Source organism: Gymnogyps californianus, chromosome 2 (genome assembly GCF_018139145.2).
Source record: "Gymnogyps californianus isolate 813 chromosome 2, ASM1813914v2, whole genome shotgun sequence".
Lineage (NCBI taxonomy): Eukaryota > Metazoa > Chordata > Aves > Accipitriformes > Cathartidae > Gymnogyps > Gymnogyps californianus.
The window spans coordinates 100789467-100807385 of NC_059472.1; the positions used below are offsets into that span (position 1 = coordinate 100789467).

Sequence of the window (17919 nt, forward strand, 5' to 3'; positions counted from 1 at the left end):
GTTAAATGTAGTAATACAGCTTTCAGTGGATTTTGGGGAAGAGCTGGGTTTGGGTTTGCGTACAGGGTCATGTTTTGGACCTTTGTTTTTTCTGTTTTATCCCATCTGCTCTTCCTTTGTTCTCAGATGAGGTGAACAGAGAACATTGGCTTCAGTTGTAGGATGAGCAGAAAAATTATATTGATATTTTGGAGAGAAGCCCAGCATTTTGGAGCAGTCTTTTTGGTGTATTTGATTAAAAAATGTCAGGCTATAGATGTATTCTAAGAGCATCCAGTCTTACTGTGGGGATTCCAGTATCATGTCAGGGAAGACAGTGTTGACTGTTGATTTACATCAATGCTATCTTCACTTTGTCGTCTGTGTTCTTGCATCCAGTATTTTCACCTGCCCCCAACTTTTTCCTGCTTTCTCCTGTCTGTAAGGCAGCAATGTGCAGTTCTGCCTGAAATTTACTGAAGTTACGCTTATGTTAGGGCCTTTTATTATTACTGGCAATTCTCTCTAACAGCTGGTGATGCTGAATCTGTGCTGAACACAGTATTGCATCGGCCTGTGCTACATCAGCACCCTTCTGACAGAGCCACTGGTGAGCAGTTTTCTTTCCGTAGTGGAGACAAGACTTTAGTCTGAGAAAACAGATTGGTATTGCAAGTTCCTAAAGTAATTTCTGGAGAAGTTATTTGATAGGTTATTTACCAAGATGATTTGTAAATTCTCATATAACTGATACTTGTCTGGGCTTATGCAGCTGTTAAAAGAGATCACTGAAACAGGAATTGCATATTGTTGCCTTAGCAACTACCACTTCATATTGTGCTTAAATCACTTGGAAATATGCAGTGTATCTTAAGGAATTGCTTCCAACAAAAACAGCCAATCTTAAATAATTTTAAATAATTTCACTGAAGAAGCTGAAAGGATGGCCTTTCCTAACAAAGACCATCATATTTTTAAGCTTGGTAGCCTCGCTTCACCACAGGCTTAGCTTGTTAAAAAAAAGCCAAATAAAATTGAAAGAACCCAAATATTTGTTTACTCATGCCACCAGAATCCATGTGATTGCCAAATTGGCTGGAAGTTGCAAATATTTTTAAAAGATTCCTGTAAACTCCATCTCCTGTTCTAGAAGATCAACATTAATAGTGTAGTTTCCTATACTTATATTTTAAATGTCAAGTTTCCTTAAGGACAGACTGTTGTCTAGTTTTTTGGTTTGTTTGTGAACTGTTATGGGTATGAGAGGAAGACTTTAAACATACTTTACCTACTCAGATGTTTCTTGTTCCTATTTTGAACTGATCTTTTCATTTAGACTTTTTCTGTAGATATTTGCTACAGTTTTATGGGGTTTGTTAGATCATCTGAAAAAAGAGGGGAGAGGCTTTTGCCAGTGTTACATTAAGGCAGTTGCTTGAGTGCTCATGCTACGTGATAGTCTCGAATACCAGTTCTGCACCGAGTATTTTATATTGCTATAGCAACTTCCCCAGCTTTGTGGACACTACTCTGTGAGCTGTGTAACAATCAGAATTGGATTTTGCACATGTGGAAACAGAGTTTCAGACAGCACAAGGAAGTAGCCAGAGTCCCTTAGCAACGTTGTGCCAGATCCAGAATAAAACCTGATTCTGCCACCTCATCCTTTTACTGCTTAAGCCCAGGTTTACAAGAGAAAGATCCAAACAAGAGAGACTGCTTTAAGAGGCAATATATATCTCCCATTTCAGAAAACTTATTTTCCTTTTATAATATTGTACACAGTTAATAAAATTTAGAAAGATAATATGACAGAGTTGTCAACATGCTACTTTTATTACCCCTTTTCTAGGCAATGAAAAGGAGAGACAAGCAAAGTGCAAACTTACAGAATTTAAACGGAATCAGATATTTTGAGAACCAGTTGTCATTTTTAGGTCACCGCTCACATCTCTGAATATAATTTTCATCTGAGCTGCATGGCAGGGTTTGTATGTGCTGGAAGAAGCTACATTTTCACAGCAGGAGACCAAATCAAAATGAAGCAGTCAGATGCAGGTGCACAGTAATAGAAAGGATCTATTTACCCCGAAGCGTGAGCAATGGGCCAAGAAAGCCGAAGCAGTCTACTTCCATCTCTTGCCTCCTTCTCTCCCTACCTTTTCCCTCCCCCATAGCTGTGCCAACAAATTCGTAAGGAGACCAAAGAGAAAGTGTTCACTTGCTTTTAATGAGCTGCATTGCCTGCTGCTGAAGGTTTGAGGCACTTTTTTGTTATGCTGATTGTGTACCGTTAGAGCTGGCTGTCTTTAATTTATACCTAATCCTTCCTTCCTGCTTGCACAGCCTCAAGCCAGCCTGGAAAATGGTTGAAAGAGTTTGTCCTGTGGGCATCTGTTGCCTATGTCCATTCTCAATTCTTGAATGATGCTGTGGAAAGAGCAGTATGTCTGAAGCATGTGTGCTTAAAACAGAAAAAAAGGCAGTTTGCTTAGATACTATAAGTCATGCATTTTATGTAATCCTTTTAAAATAAAATTCCTACAGCTTTGTTTAAAAATGGGCAGTTTAATAACGGTGGTTTGACAAAGTCGGCTCTATTGGGTGACAGTGAAATGAGGCACCTTGATGAGCGTTGGCTGCTTTTCACTTGGGATTCTAGAGTTCTCTATTTAAGAGCTAAGTACTTTCCTATGTGTGAAGATGACCACCCAATGCTGTTTCCAAAGCTGCAAAAAGACTGAGCAATGTAAGTAAGGGAAAAACACTGACTCATAGCAAGTGTGAAATGGTGGAATTTAGTCACACCGGACATAAGTACAAAACAGTCTGATACGGATAGTGGGACCAGTAATATCCACTATCTCTTTACAGATTTATTTGTAGTTCATGCATAGCTCTGTGATCTATGTAAGAGATTGAGAATTTTGTTTTCCTTGCTAATTAGTGGCACTGTAGGACTGAGGCAGCATCGTCTAGGTTTGGGAGGAGGAAGTAGGAATGTATGAGATCCATGTGGTGAATTCTGCCACTTACTCTGCACCACTGGAGTGGTCAGGTTCTCTGTTTCTTTCCTCAGGTGTCAAATGGGCCAGACACATCTTGTAAAGATTAACCTGATTGATGCTTGTATGATGTAAAAGATGCAGGACTCTAAATATTAATGTCACTTGTTGCTGCATTTCTGTACAGGGTTATGCACTAAACATAACATAATAAAAAGGAGGCACCTACCCATCTGGAATTGGACAGCAGTGGTAGCATAAGCCCTAGTAAAGTGGCAGCTGTCTATGCTGTAATGCTAGAAAAGTATTTTCATCCTGGCATAAAAATTGCTATGCTCAGGAGCTGGACTGTTTTAATGTTACTGCTTTCCAATCTCCACATTTAAAACCCTAACAACTCTGTAGAAAAACTGAGACAAGTCCATTCTTTGTCTCCAGTACTACCTTCATAAAGGGAGATGTATACACCCTACATGTTGGAGGAGTAGTGCTGAATAGCAGAAAAAAGCAGTACAAACGAGAGTTTGGAAAGAGATGTGTTCTGATATCATCAGAATAGGACCATGTCATAAGTTTCTACAAACTTTGTCTTTTTTACGGGGAGGTTGTGGCACACCTAGACTCATCTGTCAGAAGGAGAAAACACCTGCAATGTATAAATAGAAGGCTTAGAGAATGCTTAATTATAATTTTCGAGAAATTTGGCTTCTAATTACAGAAGTATTAATGTCGTTCATAGAAAGTAGGTCCAGCAGTTCTTCTCTGCTTTATAGGGAAGGACACATCATCTGCATAATCATTAAAATTTATTTTAAATAATTAGACCACAACTGAAAAATCAGGAGAGAAGTATACCAAAATTGATGTAGAATGAACGCTTTCTAAATTACTTTTGCTTAAACTTTGTTATACTCAGTAAAGGTCAAAATATGCACATTTACCAGAAATATTCCATACATCAGGATAATCTGCTAAAACATACACACATAAATTGTGACAGTGTGTATTTTTTATTGCCTCCTTTATGATGTATTTAAATAACAAATAAAGGAAAGTAGCTTTTTGTGTGGCTTCCAAGCCTTGCACTAAGTATGCTCCACAATGTTTGGGGTCAGAATCCAAGCCAGTCTTCTTCAACACAAATGGAGAGATGCTCATCAATCCCGCTATGAATTGAACTCAACCTGAAATGAGGCTTTGGCAACTGTCTCTGAATCAATGAAGATGGCTGTATGTGCAGTGTGCCGCCTTCTATGGGAGAAGTACAGAAATACAGTGGTTATTAATATTTTTTTTTTAGCCAAACAGAGACTCTTAAAAACGAAACTAGCAAAATTCAGATAAAAGAACAATAAGGAAACAGTGAGAGAGATCATGTGCCACATACTCTGGCTGTAATAAGTAATTAATCAAACTGGAACAATTATGGTTTTCATTAACTAAAAAAAAAGATTAGGAGCATATGTTATCTGAGTATAATTACAGCAGGTCATTGTTGAAGTTACATAGCAATATTCTATCAAAGCATGTAAACAGGGCCCATCTTTTGCACCCATACTGTTGTAGAATTTAAAAATCAGTCATGTGTTTTATGTGATTCAGTCAGTTTTGGTTTAAAAAACAAACCTAATTTGACTGCAGCCAAGAAGGCTGTTTGACATTTCTTACCATTCATTCATTTTAGAAAATCAGCCAGCTAGAAAAACTGCTTTTTATAGTATTTGGTAAAGGAAAAACTGAGTGATAGAATTATCATATCAGAATTTCCTGTAGGATAAACAAAAATGAAATAAGAGTTCATAAGTGATTTGATTACTAATTCTGAGATTTACAAACTACCTGGCAACTGTTGCAGTGTAGGAAGTGATAGTACCAGCAGCACTTGTTGCGTTATTTTCGGTGAAAACAAATTCTCCTTGTGTAAATGATGTGACCAGTCCGCCTTGGGATGGGGGAGGTTGCCAGGCAAGTTTTTCGCTATCATTCATCATTATTTTCATGCTATCCTCCGTAAAGAAAAAAAATCCTGGTTCTATAGGAATCTTTCCAAACTGAGATGCCAGGGCTGAGTTTCCTCAGTTCCAGATGCGTTGTCAGAATTGTAGTTCCCCGAGAGCTGGAACTCATGCATACCTGTGGAAGCAGATGAAAGAATAGGAATAAAAATAAGATACTGAATTACTTTTGCTGGTACATGCCTGAAAAAAATCATCAAAGGTTATTATAATTATGACTGTTATTAGATATCATGTCTGGTTTCTGCATATTTAAATTCTTTCTGAGAGAGGTGAAACTTAGGCACTTAGAGATCCCAGGGGAATAATTGCAGAAATGATGACATATTCCACTTCTTGAACAAATTTCAATACCAAAGCTGCATTATGCGTACTTACATTTCTTCTTAATTATACTTGGATGCAGGATAGATAGTCATTTTCTGTCTTACAAATGCGTGTAGCCAATTAGTGTTGTAGATCGTGAATACCCAATGGCCTAACTCATTAAATGGAATTTTCTCTTTCTGTTGTTATGGCAAAAGAGTGTGCGAATAGCTGAGTATCATCTTTCTCTGTGAGCTCAGCCTTGGCCAAGGCTACAAATCCAGTAACTTGAGCAAGTGAACAATTACTGGGTTTACTGTACTCCTTACAGTTTGCCATCTTAGTCTTGTGAGTGTGTGTGCGTATGTATGTATTGTAAATTGTGGTATAGGCTGGCTGGCTCCTCTGCACTTCTGGTACTCAGTTTTAATGCCATAGTTTTGATGCTATGTGATTAATTTAGTCTTCCTGATTTCCTCCCATTCCCAAGAAATTCTGAGCCCAGAAGCTCTGTCTGACCCACTGAAACATAGAGACCTGAGCTCTTTTTGCTCATGGAAGCAAAGATAAGAAAAACTGGCAATGTGTCTGTGAAGAAACCACTGCTTATATCAAATGATCAAACACAGGTGTTCTGTTCTTCTTCCCACTGATTTTTTTATTATTATTATTATTGTTATTTTTTGCATATCATGCTTGCCATTCTGTCATCTTGAGAGTATGAAGATAACACATGTGGCTTAGACTACTTCACAGGCAGGATTCATAGAGACGACGAAGGCAGAATGTTATGACCAGAGAGAACCAGGGAACCGCAAGACAATTATGAAATGAGTTACAGACCCAATATTGCTTTGAGCTGGTTTTGCTAAGTTATGGTATGGTATCGGTAAATAATGAATACAATGTGAGGACACGACTTGGTGATTGGTCTTGGTGCTTTTCAGTGGTAGCATGTTTCCCCAAGGGTGAATGTTGCTTATCTAACATTTCATCCTCCTCTTTTTCATAATATTGCATGACATCTGAGACTTCGGTACTGTAGTGCTACAGCAGATACTGGGTTATGATTTTAAAGCAAGCTATGGTCTCAAATATTATAGAAACAACAAAACCTCTTCATTCAGGGGAAATGTTCCCTGTAATCTTATTACTGGCGTAGTTATCTTCCGTGCCTTCTTGACATGTATTTGCAAAACTGCTCTGGGGATTTGAATTGAATAACTTTTCTTGAAAGAAAAAAACACCTTACTGTTTAGGGGAATGGTAAACGGTTACACTGGATTTAGGTTACTAAAATTTGAGTATGTTTTATCTGTTGTTATTTGTAATTGCAGACTTCCCAGAGAAACATGAACGGAAACTTAAAAGTGCTATAAACAACTCTTAAACACCTCTTAAAAGTATGCAAAAATATACATCTTTTCTACTATTAGGATTCAGTTACTGGGTCTGTAACTTGGGGCTTGTGCCCCTTCTGCTGTGTACCCCACACTTGTGGTCCTGGGGAATTAACTCTAACGGCCTTTGGGCAGATGAGCTGGGTGCTCGCTGTCTCCCCTGCTTTCCAGGGTTTACTTTGGGAGTACTCCAGGTACGTGCACAGGGAAGGGAAGGCAGGAGTTATTCCATGAAGTCTTTCTGTTTGGCAAGTGGAGAAATATATATGTATCATGTGTATGTATATGTATATATACATATATACAGTGCGTATATATATCCTGTAATGTAGATGTGATATTGCTGTTCTTATTTCTTCATGATCTTTTTTCTCCATTGACTGTTAGAGAAAATCCTAATCTTATCTTTTGCTTTTACGGCTTGTACCTTAAAGAATCAAAACATTATTATCTGATCTGCATCTTCTTGCTAATTCACATGGACTTTTTGATGGAGGCCTTAAAACTTCTACATAATAGCTGCCACTAGGATGTGGTGGAAGTCTTTCAGAGAGAGGGGAGGGTCTTGAATGCAGCTTTGCTCACAGATATTAAAAGTTTGGGGTAAAATGTGAAACCTTTTCGATTCTCAAAATAGCAATAAAAGCAGTGAGTAAATTTAACTTGCTAGACAGTTGTAATTTGTAGAATGCATTTGTCAAATAGTTTGGAAATAATGCAGGGCACATTTACATGAAAAAAAATAGAGGTGGGCTTTGACTAAAAATGTGAGCTAAGTGTCCTCCAAGGTTTGCAAAAATTAGGCTGTAAACTTCATTATACAACTCAGTAATGGACAAAATCAAAAGATGTTGTGTGGGGGATTTTGAACTTAGGGGAAAGTCAGATTTTGGTTCATATCTACTTGGCACCTAAATGCAACTGATTTGTCTTGGGGTCTTCCATTTAACTAATTGTAGAACTGGTGCTTTCTTTAAACTGTGTTAGTGCATTTGGAAGTTGGGAGGTATAATTGAAACACTGGGCTTTTTAGCCCAGCATTAATTTGGCCTTTAATATTGCTATGTCTGTGAGTTGTTAAAAACTCTTCTTCACTGAGTCTTTGTAATATGCAGTGTTGACTCCACTGTCATGGAAATCAATGTGATGAGTCATGAGTACAGCTTAGTGAAATCACCAAGAATGGATAAAGAGATGCCCTATCATTGTAAATAACAAGTGTGGCTTTTCAAAAAAAGGCGGCAAATAGATGAGCTTGATGGCATCTAGAAGTTGTGCAGCGCGCTACAGGTCGCTGTTTCTCTCAGGTGCTGCTAATTGTTTTGTTTATCATAGGGCTGTTGGTGGGGGGGACGGGGACACGGTGTTACCCTTTTTGTGATTGATTGCAGAATGTTGTGCTGATGGGGAGTTTTTTCATTAGTTGGATGAAGCCATAACGGACTCTGTGTGCATCTCACATTTTTATTTATTATTGTGTTAATAAGTAAAAATCAGCTTATATTTCTGAACTGGATTTTCATGTTAAGCCATTACAGTACCACAGTTCCAGCCCTCAATTCTGACTTTTAACCCTGTCAGTTTTACACAGTTTGAACTAGGGCTTTCTCTGCCCCGCTTTCTTGCTGACATAGAATTTCCTCAGAGAATTTGATTATTTCTGCTCACAGTGTTTGTTTGTAGTTGCAGCACTCTTCTGAGTGTAATTAATCATTTTTGTTTTCTGAGTCCTCTGTCTTGTCTTTTCTTTTCCAGGTTGGTGAGAGGCAGAGAGTTCTGGTAACAGAAGAATCCTTTGATTCCAATTACTATGTTGCTCACAATCCTTTCTATGAGCAGGTACAGTTAAATAAACAAAATAACTTCTTTTTGTTTTATCTTTGCTTTCTGATAATCTCAGCAACACAGTGTGCCACAGTGCAAAAAACAAATAAAGAAATAAGAAACATTTTCCAGGAAAAGTGTGACCACCGAGACTTGTTTATGAGATATTTTGTTTCGGTGTTGTAAATACAATTTACCTGCAATTATGTTAAGAAATGCACAGCGGCTCTTTGAGTATACAGCATGAGGAGGATACATGCTATATATCCAAATAACATTATTTGAATGGTTTAAGAAGCTGATAATTATTGCAGTAATTTTAATTTCTGTGTCTCCAAAGCATTGTTTTCTGAGTTGTTGAATCTTGATAATTTCCATACATCTTTCAGAAAATCCTTTCAGGCAATGCAATTTGCAAAAAAAAAGTCATTTCAAACAATAGGAAGGATCAGAAGCTTCTTTAGATTAACACTTCAGCCTGATATGTTGTATTTCTTTCTATGTACTTTCTATAAATGAATTCTTTCCACACAGAAACATCATCTTTGAGCTAGGAAGGAAATACAGCATCTTTTTCACCAAAGTGTTATTTTTGCTCAAAAGCAGATGACTTGCTGAAGACCAATAAAATTTGCTTTTCTGAATCATCATGATTTCATTCTGGTTTTGCCTTTGGCTTGTTCTCCATTTTCTTGCATTGAGCTGTCTACAGTTTGCTTTTGCTACCTTTAGTTATTCAGTTGTCTGAACCTGGAGAGGCTATTGATGACGGCTGTGCTTATATAGTCAGTAATAGTGCTTTCTTCTGGTTCCAGGTTATGTTACAGCATTTATTTATTTATTTTTGCTTAGTAGTAAGTAACATTACTGCTCTTGGAATATCTGTTTCTATTAGATATCTGGTTCACTAATTATACTAATTATTTTTTCCTCAGTTTCTTTTTTTTTTTGATAAATCTTTTTTTTTGTTACATCTCTAACCTCTGTCTAAGTCTTATATATCGCTGTTCCTTGCTTTTGTAGCTTATCAGTCAGATTTGAGGAACATGGTTTTCCATATAGAGATTAAAAAGAAATTGCTTGGGGCTTTTTAGTGTTCAATGCTTGTTTTATGAAAGTTTCATTAATTAAATTAATTGCAGTATGTGCATAAAAAAAAAAGTGTTGATGTTTTATGGGGTGTTTGTACAGCACCTAATACAGCTCCTGATTGGGACTGGTGAAGAATACACGAAATACAAATAGTAACGTAAGGAGTAGTTTTAAATTTTATTATGGAAGAAATACTTTCCATTATTCAAATGTATGTCTTTTCCCTAAAATCTTATGTGTGGCATGTTTGACAAGGATAATATCCTACTGTTTGTCAAGGTAAGCACAAGACTTGGTGCTAGTGACTAACTTTAATAGCAGTAAATTTAATGATAGCAAATTGAAAACCACGCGAGTCACTAAATATCATATTATACTTTGGAAGCTGAAGCTCAGAGTCCTGGTATAATGTTCTGTTAACTCCAGCAGTTATCAAACCTATTCTCTCTTCACTAAGCTCATCTATATTAAAAGAGTTTGCTATTAAAGCCACATCAATAGAGCTACACTGACAGACTTCCTGGCAGAACTGCAGCTTACATTTATGGGGGCTTTGGTGATGTCGTTTAAGGTAGTTCATTGAACAGAGTAATGTAAGCTGACCAAAGGGTACTTTGCCAGAACAACAGTCAAGATGAGGGTTTCTATTGGTATAACTTTGTTTCTTAGAAATACGGTTGGGGATTTTTTCCTAACAAATACTTATATCAGAAAAATGTATGACTGTACACCAAGCCTGGCTGCTTGGTTGTTTACAGTACCTCCCAGATATTTTCATTTAACCTCTTTCTTTTTCTGAAGTAGTAGTCACTTACCCATGTGTGTCCCTGGGGTTTTATATTTAGTTACTGCCATTTTGCATATGGAGATACCAAGATTTACAAAGGTCACAGGCCCAGTGATACTTAGTTACCTAATTTTCCTTTGATTTAAATTTGCCCAAGATGAATTATGTGGGAAGAACTGTGATCTAGTCGCATTGTAATGCTGTCTCAGCATTAGGATCCTGGCTTTGTGTTTGCCGCTTAGTTCCAATTAGTGTCAGCTTGCCCATCTCTGAAAGGCAAAGATGTCTGCTTTTCTTGGAAGATGCTTAGGAAGCTCAGCAAAATCCTCGCATCTGGAAACTCCTACAGTCATGAACACCTTGAGCTTTCAGGGAAAAAGGGAAACTACTGGTGATGATTTCCTCCACATGGGACAACCAACACTTGTGATAGGTGAAAATGGAGAGACACTGTTTGGCAACAAAATGCTCTCCAAATGTGGTTGGCACAATTTTCCTCTGAAAATTCTCTGAACATGTAGTCTAAAAATCAAGCCATTTTAAGGCATTTCAGCGTCCAGAAATCAAGATATGCGTATGTGCTCATCACCTTTGAAAAGCTTGCATTTGTGTGTGGATGAGCTTCAAGTAGATGTGATTAAGTAAGTCCCTGTGATTCAATTTTTCATTGTTTAATCGGGAAATTACTGCACTTTTCTTTTTTGACTGCTTCTCTATTTTTAGAGCCTTTTTATGCCATTTGTTCTTCCAGCAAAAAATGTTGCTCCTGTATGTTGGGCTCTTTCTTTCGTAACATGCATGACCTAAGAACATCTGTTATGTGGTGTCTTTTTTGTGAAGTTCTTATGGGACTGTCTGATATCATGGTTGTGCAAATTCAGGAAAGGGTGGCATTAGTTGCAGACCCAGGAAACACACTCATCTGTTTTTACAGGCATTCATTGTCAATCATGCATCTCAGCTGCAAAGGATCTGTGCAATCAAAATAAAGGCTTGTGCAAACAGAAACAAGGGCATAATTTCTGTCCTGAGGCATTTACAGACTCAAAAACATTTTTAAAAAAAAAGTATCATGGATAGATATGAAAATAGGAAGCTTTACAGCAGTCTGTTAGACTTGTGTAGTACAAGTGCCCTTGGGAACTGTTTGGGTCTGAATTCAAGTGTTGCAAATCAGGCCCAACTTTCTCATCAATCAAAAAACACGACTCATGGAATCGGTTGGAGTTGGAAAGAGCTGAGCTAACACTGCAAAGCTCTTGAAGAATGCAGGCTGGAGATGTTAGTGATCAAGTGTGTCGGGGGCTGTAGTGTATGCTGGTGAGTAAAATTTTAAAGTTTTAGGATTTGCTCTGATGTTTATCAAAAATCTGTTTTCTGAGTGGAAGCTGGAGACACTGATGTTCTTTGTGGTATTTAGTAACTATGTCTTTGTCTTTTTTTGAAAGGTTCTTGTGCCAAAGGATCCTCTGTTAATGGGTAAGATGGTAGAAGTGAATATTTATGAAGCTGGGAAACATTTTATGAAGGGGCAACCAGTGTCAGATGCCAGAGTTTACACTGCATCCATCACCAGACCGTTAGCGAAAGGAGAAGTTTCTGGTTTAACAGAGGTGAGTAAAAGATATTTTCTGCTTTACTACACTGGTGAAACAGCAGCTGTTCAAGCATAATGATTCCATGCTATGTATCTGTTATCATTTTATAGTTCCCCTTTTATATATGCATGAAGCTTTAATCTTTCCTGACAGATTGAAATCTGAATTTAAAAGATGTTTTTGCTGATGCCCATAGCTTTACTTTGCTGACTATAAAGGCAATAATACACTTGTTTCTTGTTCCAGGGTGTAAGACTAGGAAACAACTTACTAGAATTGAAAAGATTTAACACCAGTGATTATATAATTCAATGTATTTCAGTTCTAGTTTAGTGGAAGGATGAATCGGTTTATTTTGCTTTACAAAGCTGTTTTAAAAAAATGTGTATTGATTGTATGTCTGTTAAAACAGGTCAAAATTGGATTCAGAAATTCAAAATTAATTGATGGGTAGAGGTATGGAATATTTACAATGTATTTTGGAAAAAGGTCAACATCTGATTTAGTCATGTAAAGAAAATGAAACTCTTTTAAAAAGAGATCTGATCCTTATTTTACACCTCAGTAGATATGGCTGTTAGCCAAATATTCTCATACATTTCATGGAGCTCTAGTCGTAAAAACTGATGGAGTGTGAAATGAAAATGTGTATCACATTTCTAAGCATCATTTGATGTCCTTTCTCCAGCACTGTTGTTAGGATCTCCAAAAATATGTAGCAATAATTTAGCACATGGAAGAAGGATAATTGGCAGTTTATCAGCCACCTTGCTTCTTTTACAGTAAATTGTTGACAGGTATTAAAGTATATATGCATCCTTGTTACAGTTCTAAGTAGTCGTATTTAAAAGAAATAATCAATGCATACCTTAGGTGACTAGTGTTAAGCTAAGCTACTTGGTCTCTTGAATAAGCCTGGCTATGGAAACATAGAGCAACAATAACGTACCTACTGTAATGTGTTTGGCAGATCATGAAACTTAAGCACAAACACATTGCTAAACTCTCCTTTGAATACCGTCTGTGTGTATGTGTATATTGGCCTGATAAGGGTCTGTAAGAGAAAAAAACAGCCAAAACCCTCAGATTGTCTGGTTGGACTATGTAGCTATTTAAACACAGATGATTTTTTCATCAGAACTTTTTTTTTAATAATCTGCTGGAACAGAACCAAGCCTGTCATTAAACTGAGTACATGCTGCCAGAAGCTTGTAGCATGGGAACAAGCAAGCAGACTGTTGACTGAAATTTTGTATGTTAAAAATGAGAGATAAAATTAAAATCGAGGATACTGATGATTTCCATAAGAACTCATTGAGATGTATAGATCTGCTCCTGCCCTTTGAGTAGGTATGAACAAGTACCTGGAATGCCAAAGTAAATGGCTACAGCAAGCAAATGATAAGGCAAATTGCTTTTCAGTACTTCGTGCCTGCCAGTGCTCCTTCAAGGGAGTATCTTATTTATGTTTGGTCCACTGGACATGTTAGGAACTTTCGCTTTCTGGAAAAAACTAGAGTCTCAATACTTCAGTAAGTAGGACATCTTCTGTACATGGAAGCTACAGCTGAAAGCTTTTAATCACACTGGGCCAATGTATAATATATAGAACATGAATTGAAATTATTAGTGGGAAGTTCCTCCTGACAAATCATATGTAAGTGGCAAATCAGGAACTTTCTTCAGGTTCCCAGGAAAAAAAGTCAGTTTGTCACAAAATTCACCGTGGGTTTTTGGCTGGGTGAAAGATGCTCTTTATGTTGTTCTGTATGGTTGGACTGCTGGGAAACATTTCCTGCTAAGTGTGCTCAAGACGTAATTCTAACCGAAGATGCTTATGAGCAAGATAAAAGGGGCAATGTGTCATATGACCCTTTATATAGCTTGTTGTGTGCACAGGTGGCAGGTTGGGGAAAGAAGAAGGAGACAACTCAGAACGTGTGTAATCAGATACTCCCTCAAAAGTAGCCCAAGATCTTGGATCTTCAACAAGATCCCAAGTGTCTCCACCAGGTTTTCAAAAGGGCAGCATGTAGAACTAAAACCTTGGATAACTTTTTTGTTGAGTCAAGCAGTCAAACTATATAAGGGAGAGAAGGAAGAGTTACCTAAAATAGGTTATAGAGGCAAAAAATGAAAACACATGTGGCCCTTTCACTTTCTCCTTCCCACTGTGCACACAAATGAGCAAGAGTTAGGGCCTGCTTTACATTCCCAGGTTTGAAAGGATGGGTAGCCAGCTGCCAGCTGGCTCTTTTAAGACCAGGCACGTTTCTGTTGCTCAGCACGGATGTCCTCTGGGCAGAAGCTCTTTCAGGCAGCAACCAACGTCCTGTAGCTGGCATGCTATCTGAAGTGCCCAGGAAGTTTCTAGTGGGCCTCTGGTCTCACCCTGTTAGTGGTATGACTTCCTCTCAACTCGTTTATGTTTGCTGGTCCATGATGAGAGCTAGTTCAGAGAAGTACATGAATTTAAATTGAGATCGAGGTAATCTAGATCAAAAGAATGTGATAATGGGCTGTACTGCAGTAAAACACTTCCATGCTTCAGTCCATTCCCATTCACAAAGCACCTGGCTCTTTCCTCATGACTGTGTATATTACTGGGGCTGCAGTGCACATCTTACTGTTCAGCATGTTGTGCAAGTACTATGATGAAGAGGGATAGATTGCTGAGTCAGGGCTGTAAAGTGGTTGTAGACAGTCTGCAGCAGTTAAAAAGATGCTATTTTTGTAGTGTATCCTAGGCATTACTTGCTATTATTAACAGTATTTTCATTTGCTTGCATAGGACACAATAAAATATGTTTCAAAATACATCACAGCTGTACTTCTCTCTAATGAGGAATGTTCACAGAAAGAGTGAAAGCTTTCAAAACTGTACAGTTTTTAAGGAAATTAATCATATGGCTAAAAAAATAAAGTTATAAAAATTGAGAGCACCATAATGTGAGGATGTCAAAGCAAGCCACATACCCATCCTAAGCAAGAAGAAACTTCTATAAATGCTGTGATGAGGAATACCTCCAAAGGATCAGAGCTTATCTGCAATTGTGTGCTCTCTTTCTCACCTGCTACATGTCCCTCCATAATTTTTTCTGACGAGTTCAGAGGGAGCATCAGAAGTAACATGGTGTGTCTGAAGGAACAATTGTAGGCCTTTTTTTTTTACCCTTTTGACTGCATGACTGGGGTGACAAATTGGTCCAAAGAAATACAAGAAGTAGGTCACCAACTGGAATCAACAGATTTGACTAGAAAAGAGGGAATGCCAAATGTCACACAAAGGACAATTTACGGACTCCATAAAATATTCACGCATTGTATATCTGTGCCAAATAAGGAGGAGACAAATATTGATAGAATTACTTCAGGATATTGCTAGCGTATCTTTTTAGCATGCTTTTTCAGTGTATGAAAAACACACCTAATAGATATATATCCATTAATGTATTAATGATGTAGAATGTCTTAGCAGTTATTATATTCTCTAAGGAAAATACTGTGACTAAGTAGATGGGCTTAGAATAAGGTCTTGACATTCAATAACGTTGGGCTGTGTGGCAGAAGTTGGGACAGGAAGGACAGAGGAGTGTTAGAGTCCGCATCTCAGGTTAAAAAGCTGTCAAAGCGATCAGACTTACTGATTGTAGTGGACATATTAAGTATTAAAATGCACAGGTGTTTGCCAGGATTTTTTTTTTTACTTCAGCGTCAATTTTTCATAAAAGCCGCTCAAAAGGGAATGATGTCTCCAAGTTGCACAGTTTTACAGGAGGGCTATTTTGAGGGGCAAATACATTTGGAAATTTCAATTAACTCAGAAATTTAAATCTACTGTAGATTTATTTGGGTTTAAAATGTGCAGTTGCTGATTCACTAATAGAACAATGTTTAGAAGATATATAGCAGAGGATATATAGGTGAAAGTTGAAATCAATAAAGCATGAACACATGTGTAAAGGCATTTTTGGATTTGGTTCTAGTGAATCTAACATAGGATATATGCGGACTGGGCATTAAAAAGTATTGATGGTAACATTAAAAATGATCATTCAGACAAAACAAGCATATCATGAGTTATTGCAGTTACAAATAACAGTGAATAAATATTTCAAAGCTTTGATCAAGAATTAGTTCTAAATTTCACAGGAAAAAAACAAGATGTAAATGCTGCAGATGTGATATCCTTTCATTGAGGTAGGCTTGGAGTTGACAAAGCATTTTGAGTACTTCAGCATTTTGAGGTTCGGTAAAGCAATTTAGCATGTCTGCTATGTTCTTAAGCGCTCTGGTAAACTAGTCTTTGAGATTTTGGAGATGGGTTTGTAATCCACATAGTACTGAGTACCTTGTCACTGGATAATAAATATTTTTGAAAAGTCAGCAGTGTGTGTCAACAGTCTGAATGTAATTTAATTTTAAAATAATGTTTTAATATTTTAATTATTTTATTTGGCCATGTTTAGGGATCTTGACAGTTTCTCAGCAGCATAAAGTAAAATACCTAAGAAATATATCCTGTTTATAGGCAAATGTTTGTCCAAACCTAATAATTGAAAAAAAATAAGAATCTGCAAGAATATGATCTCTTGTTAGAAATGGAAATAGAGTATGTTATGCTTCTGTACTCCAAAAATAATTCTAGTTGTTTACGTATGTTCTGTGACTAGACGAAAAAAAATATTGCAAGATGAGAAATGTATGAAGAAGAGACCAAAGGACTGAGGGATAAAAATAAAAGGCTGGCTACCTGCCAGAATTGTAATGCATTGCCAAAATCAAAGCCCTATAAGTCTGAGGGCCTTTGGTGGGCAATTTTAATCAGATGGAAAATTAAGGCAAGAAAAAAACAATTTCAACAGGCTATTTAATTATGTAGTCATTATTATTTTATGTTCATAATTCTTGTTTCTATAATACATCTATGACTGACTGTCTTTTCAAACAAATGTAGGCACATCTTTCAGTTATCTGTTTTCCGTTGTTTTATGTGATAACATTCTCCATGTCTAACACTTCCCCTGCAAATGACTCCTGCTGGCAGTCCGCATTTGCAATATCGCCTTTTGTGAGTCTAGGATCTTGGTGCACATCTCTATGGCTCCCAGGCCATGGTAATATCCACAGTTGGCCTGTTAAGCTTATAGCTATTCAAGTCATTGGGATCTTCAGAGGAAATGAGGAGTGAGCCACTGATTTTCAGTTAGCAAGCAATTGCTTGGTCAGTCTGATTGTTCCATTTTTTCTCCATCCTGCCTTCATTTTTTGCAGTAGGTTATTGTAGTATTGTACTTCTGGATACTACTGAAGAAGCTTTATGTTCCTGGTCTCCCAGTTAGCCACAGGTATTTTCTAGTTACATTAGCAAAAGATGACCTCTAAACGTTACCCAGCCTTTTTTCTGATGTTAGGAAACAGGAAAGATGCATATATCAAACACTTCTTTATAGCCTGCCAGAAAGAAGAATCAACAAAGCATAGCTTAAAGGGAACTCTCTGATCTCAGGTAGAAAGGGTGCTTCACTTGCAGGCAAAATAAAATGGAGAAGGGGGAAGAAAGTATCTTCTGCTGGAACAGAAATGAAAGAAATCATGGCAGAATTGAGATCTCTGTATTGGAAACTTCCTTCAAGGACTTGGAAGGAAATGTGGAAGATGTGCATAAAACTGAAGTAATTATTAAGCACAGTTTTTATCTATGCTGGACTTTCAAAGTGGTGGAAAACTTGGTTCCTGAACAGGAACTAGAGATTAGAGGTTTAGGGAAAAAAGAGAATGAGGAAGCAAATTTTGGATCAAAAAATGGCATAGAGGTGCAAGGAGAGGAATCTTTCATAAAATTACAGAAACAGAAACAACAGAAAGTATGAGAAATGCTAATGAAAGATTGGAATTTCCAAAGAAGAAAGA

General features: G+C 37.3%; 1 protein-coding gene across 1 annotated transcript in view; it reads left to right on the plus strand.

Moving 5' to 3' along the window:
- The window catches only part of CDKAL1 (CDK5 regulatory subunit associated protein 1 like 1), a 430322-nt gene that overhangs the window by 391049 nt on the left and 21354 nt on the right, over positions 1 to 17919 (plus strand). The window contains exons 14-15 of the mRNA XM_050891512.1: positions 8461 to 8544; positions 11857 to 12021. Of these exons, the coding sequence (XP_050747469.1) occupies positions 8461 to 8544; positions 11857 to 12021 (249 nt within the window). The remainder of the gene's footprint in view (positions 1 to 8460; positions 8545 to 11856; positions 12022 to 17919) is intronic.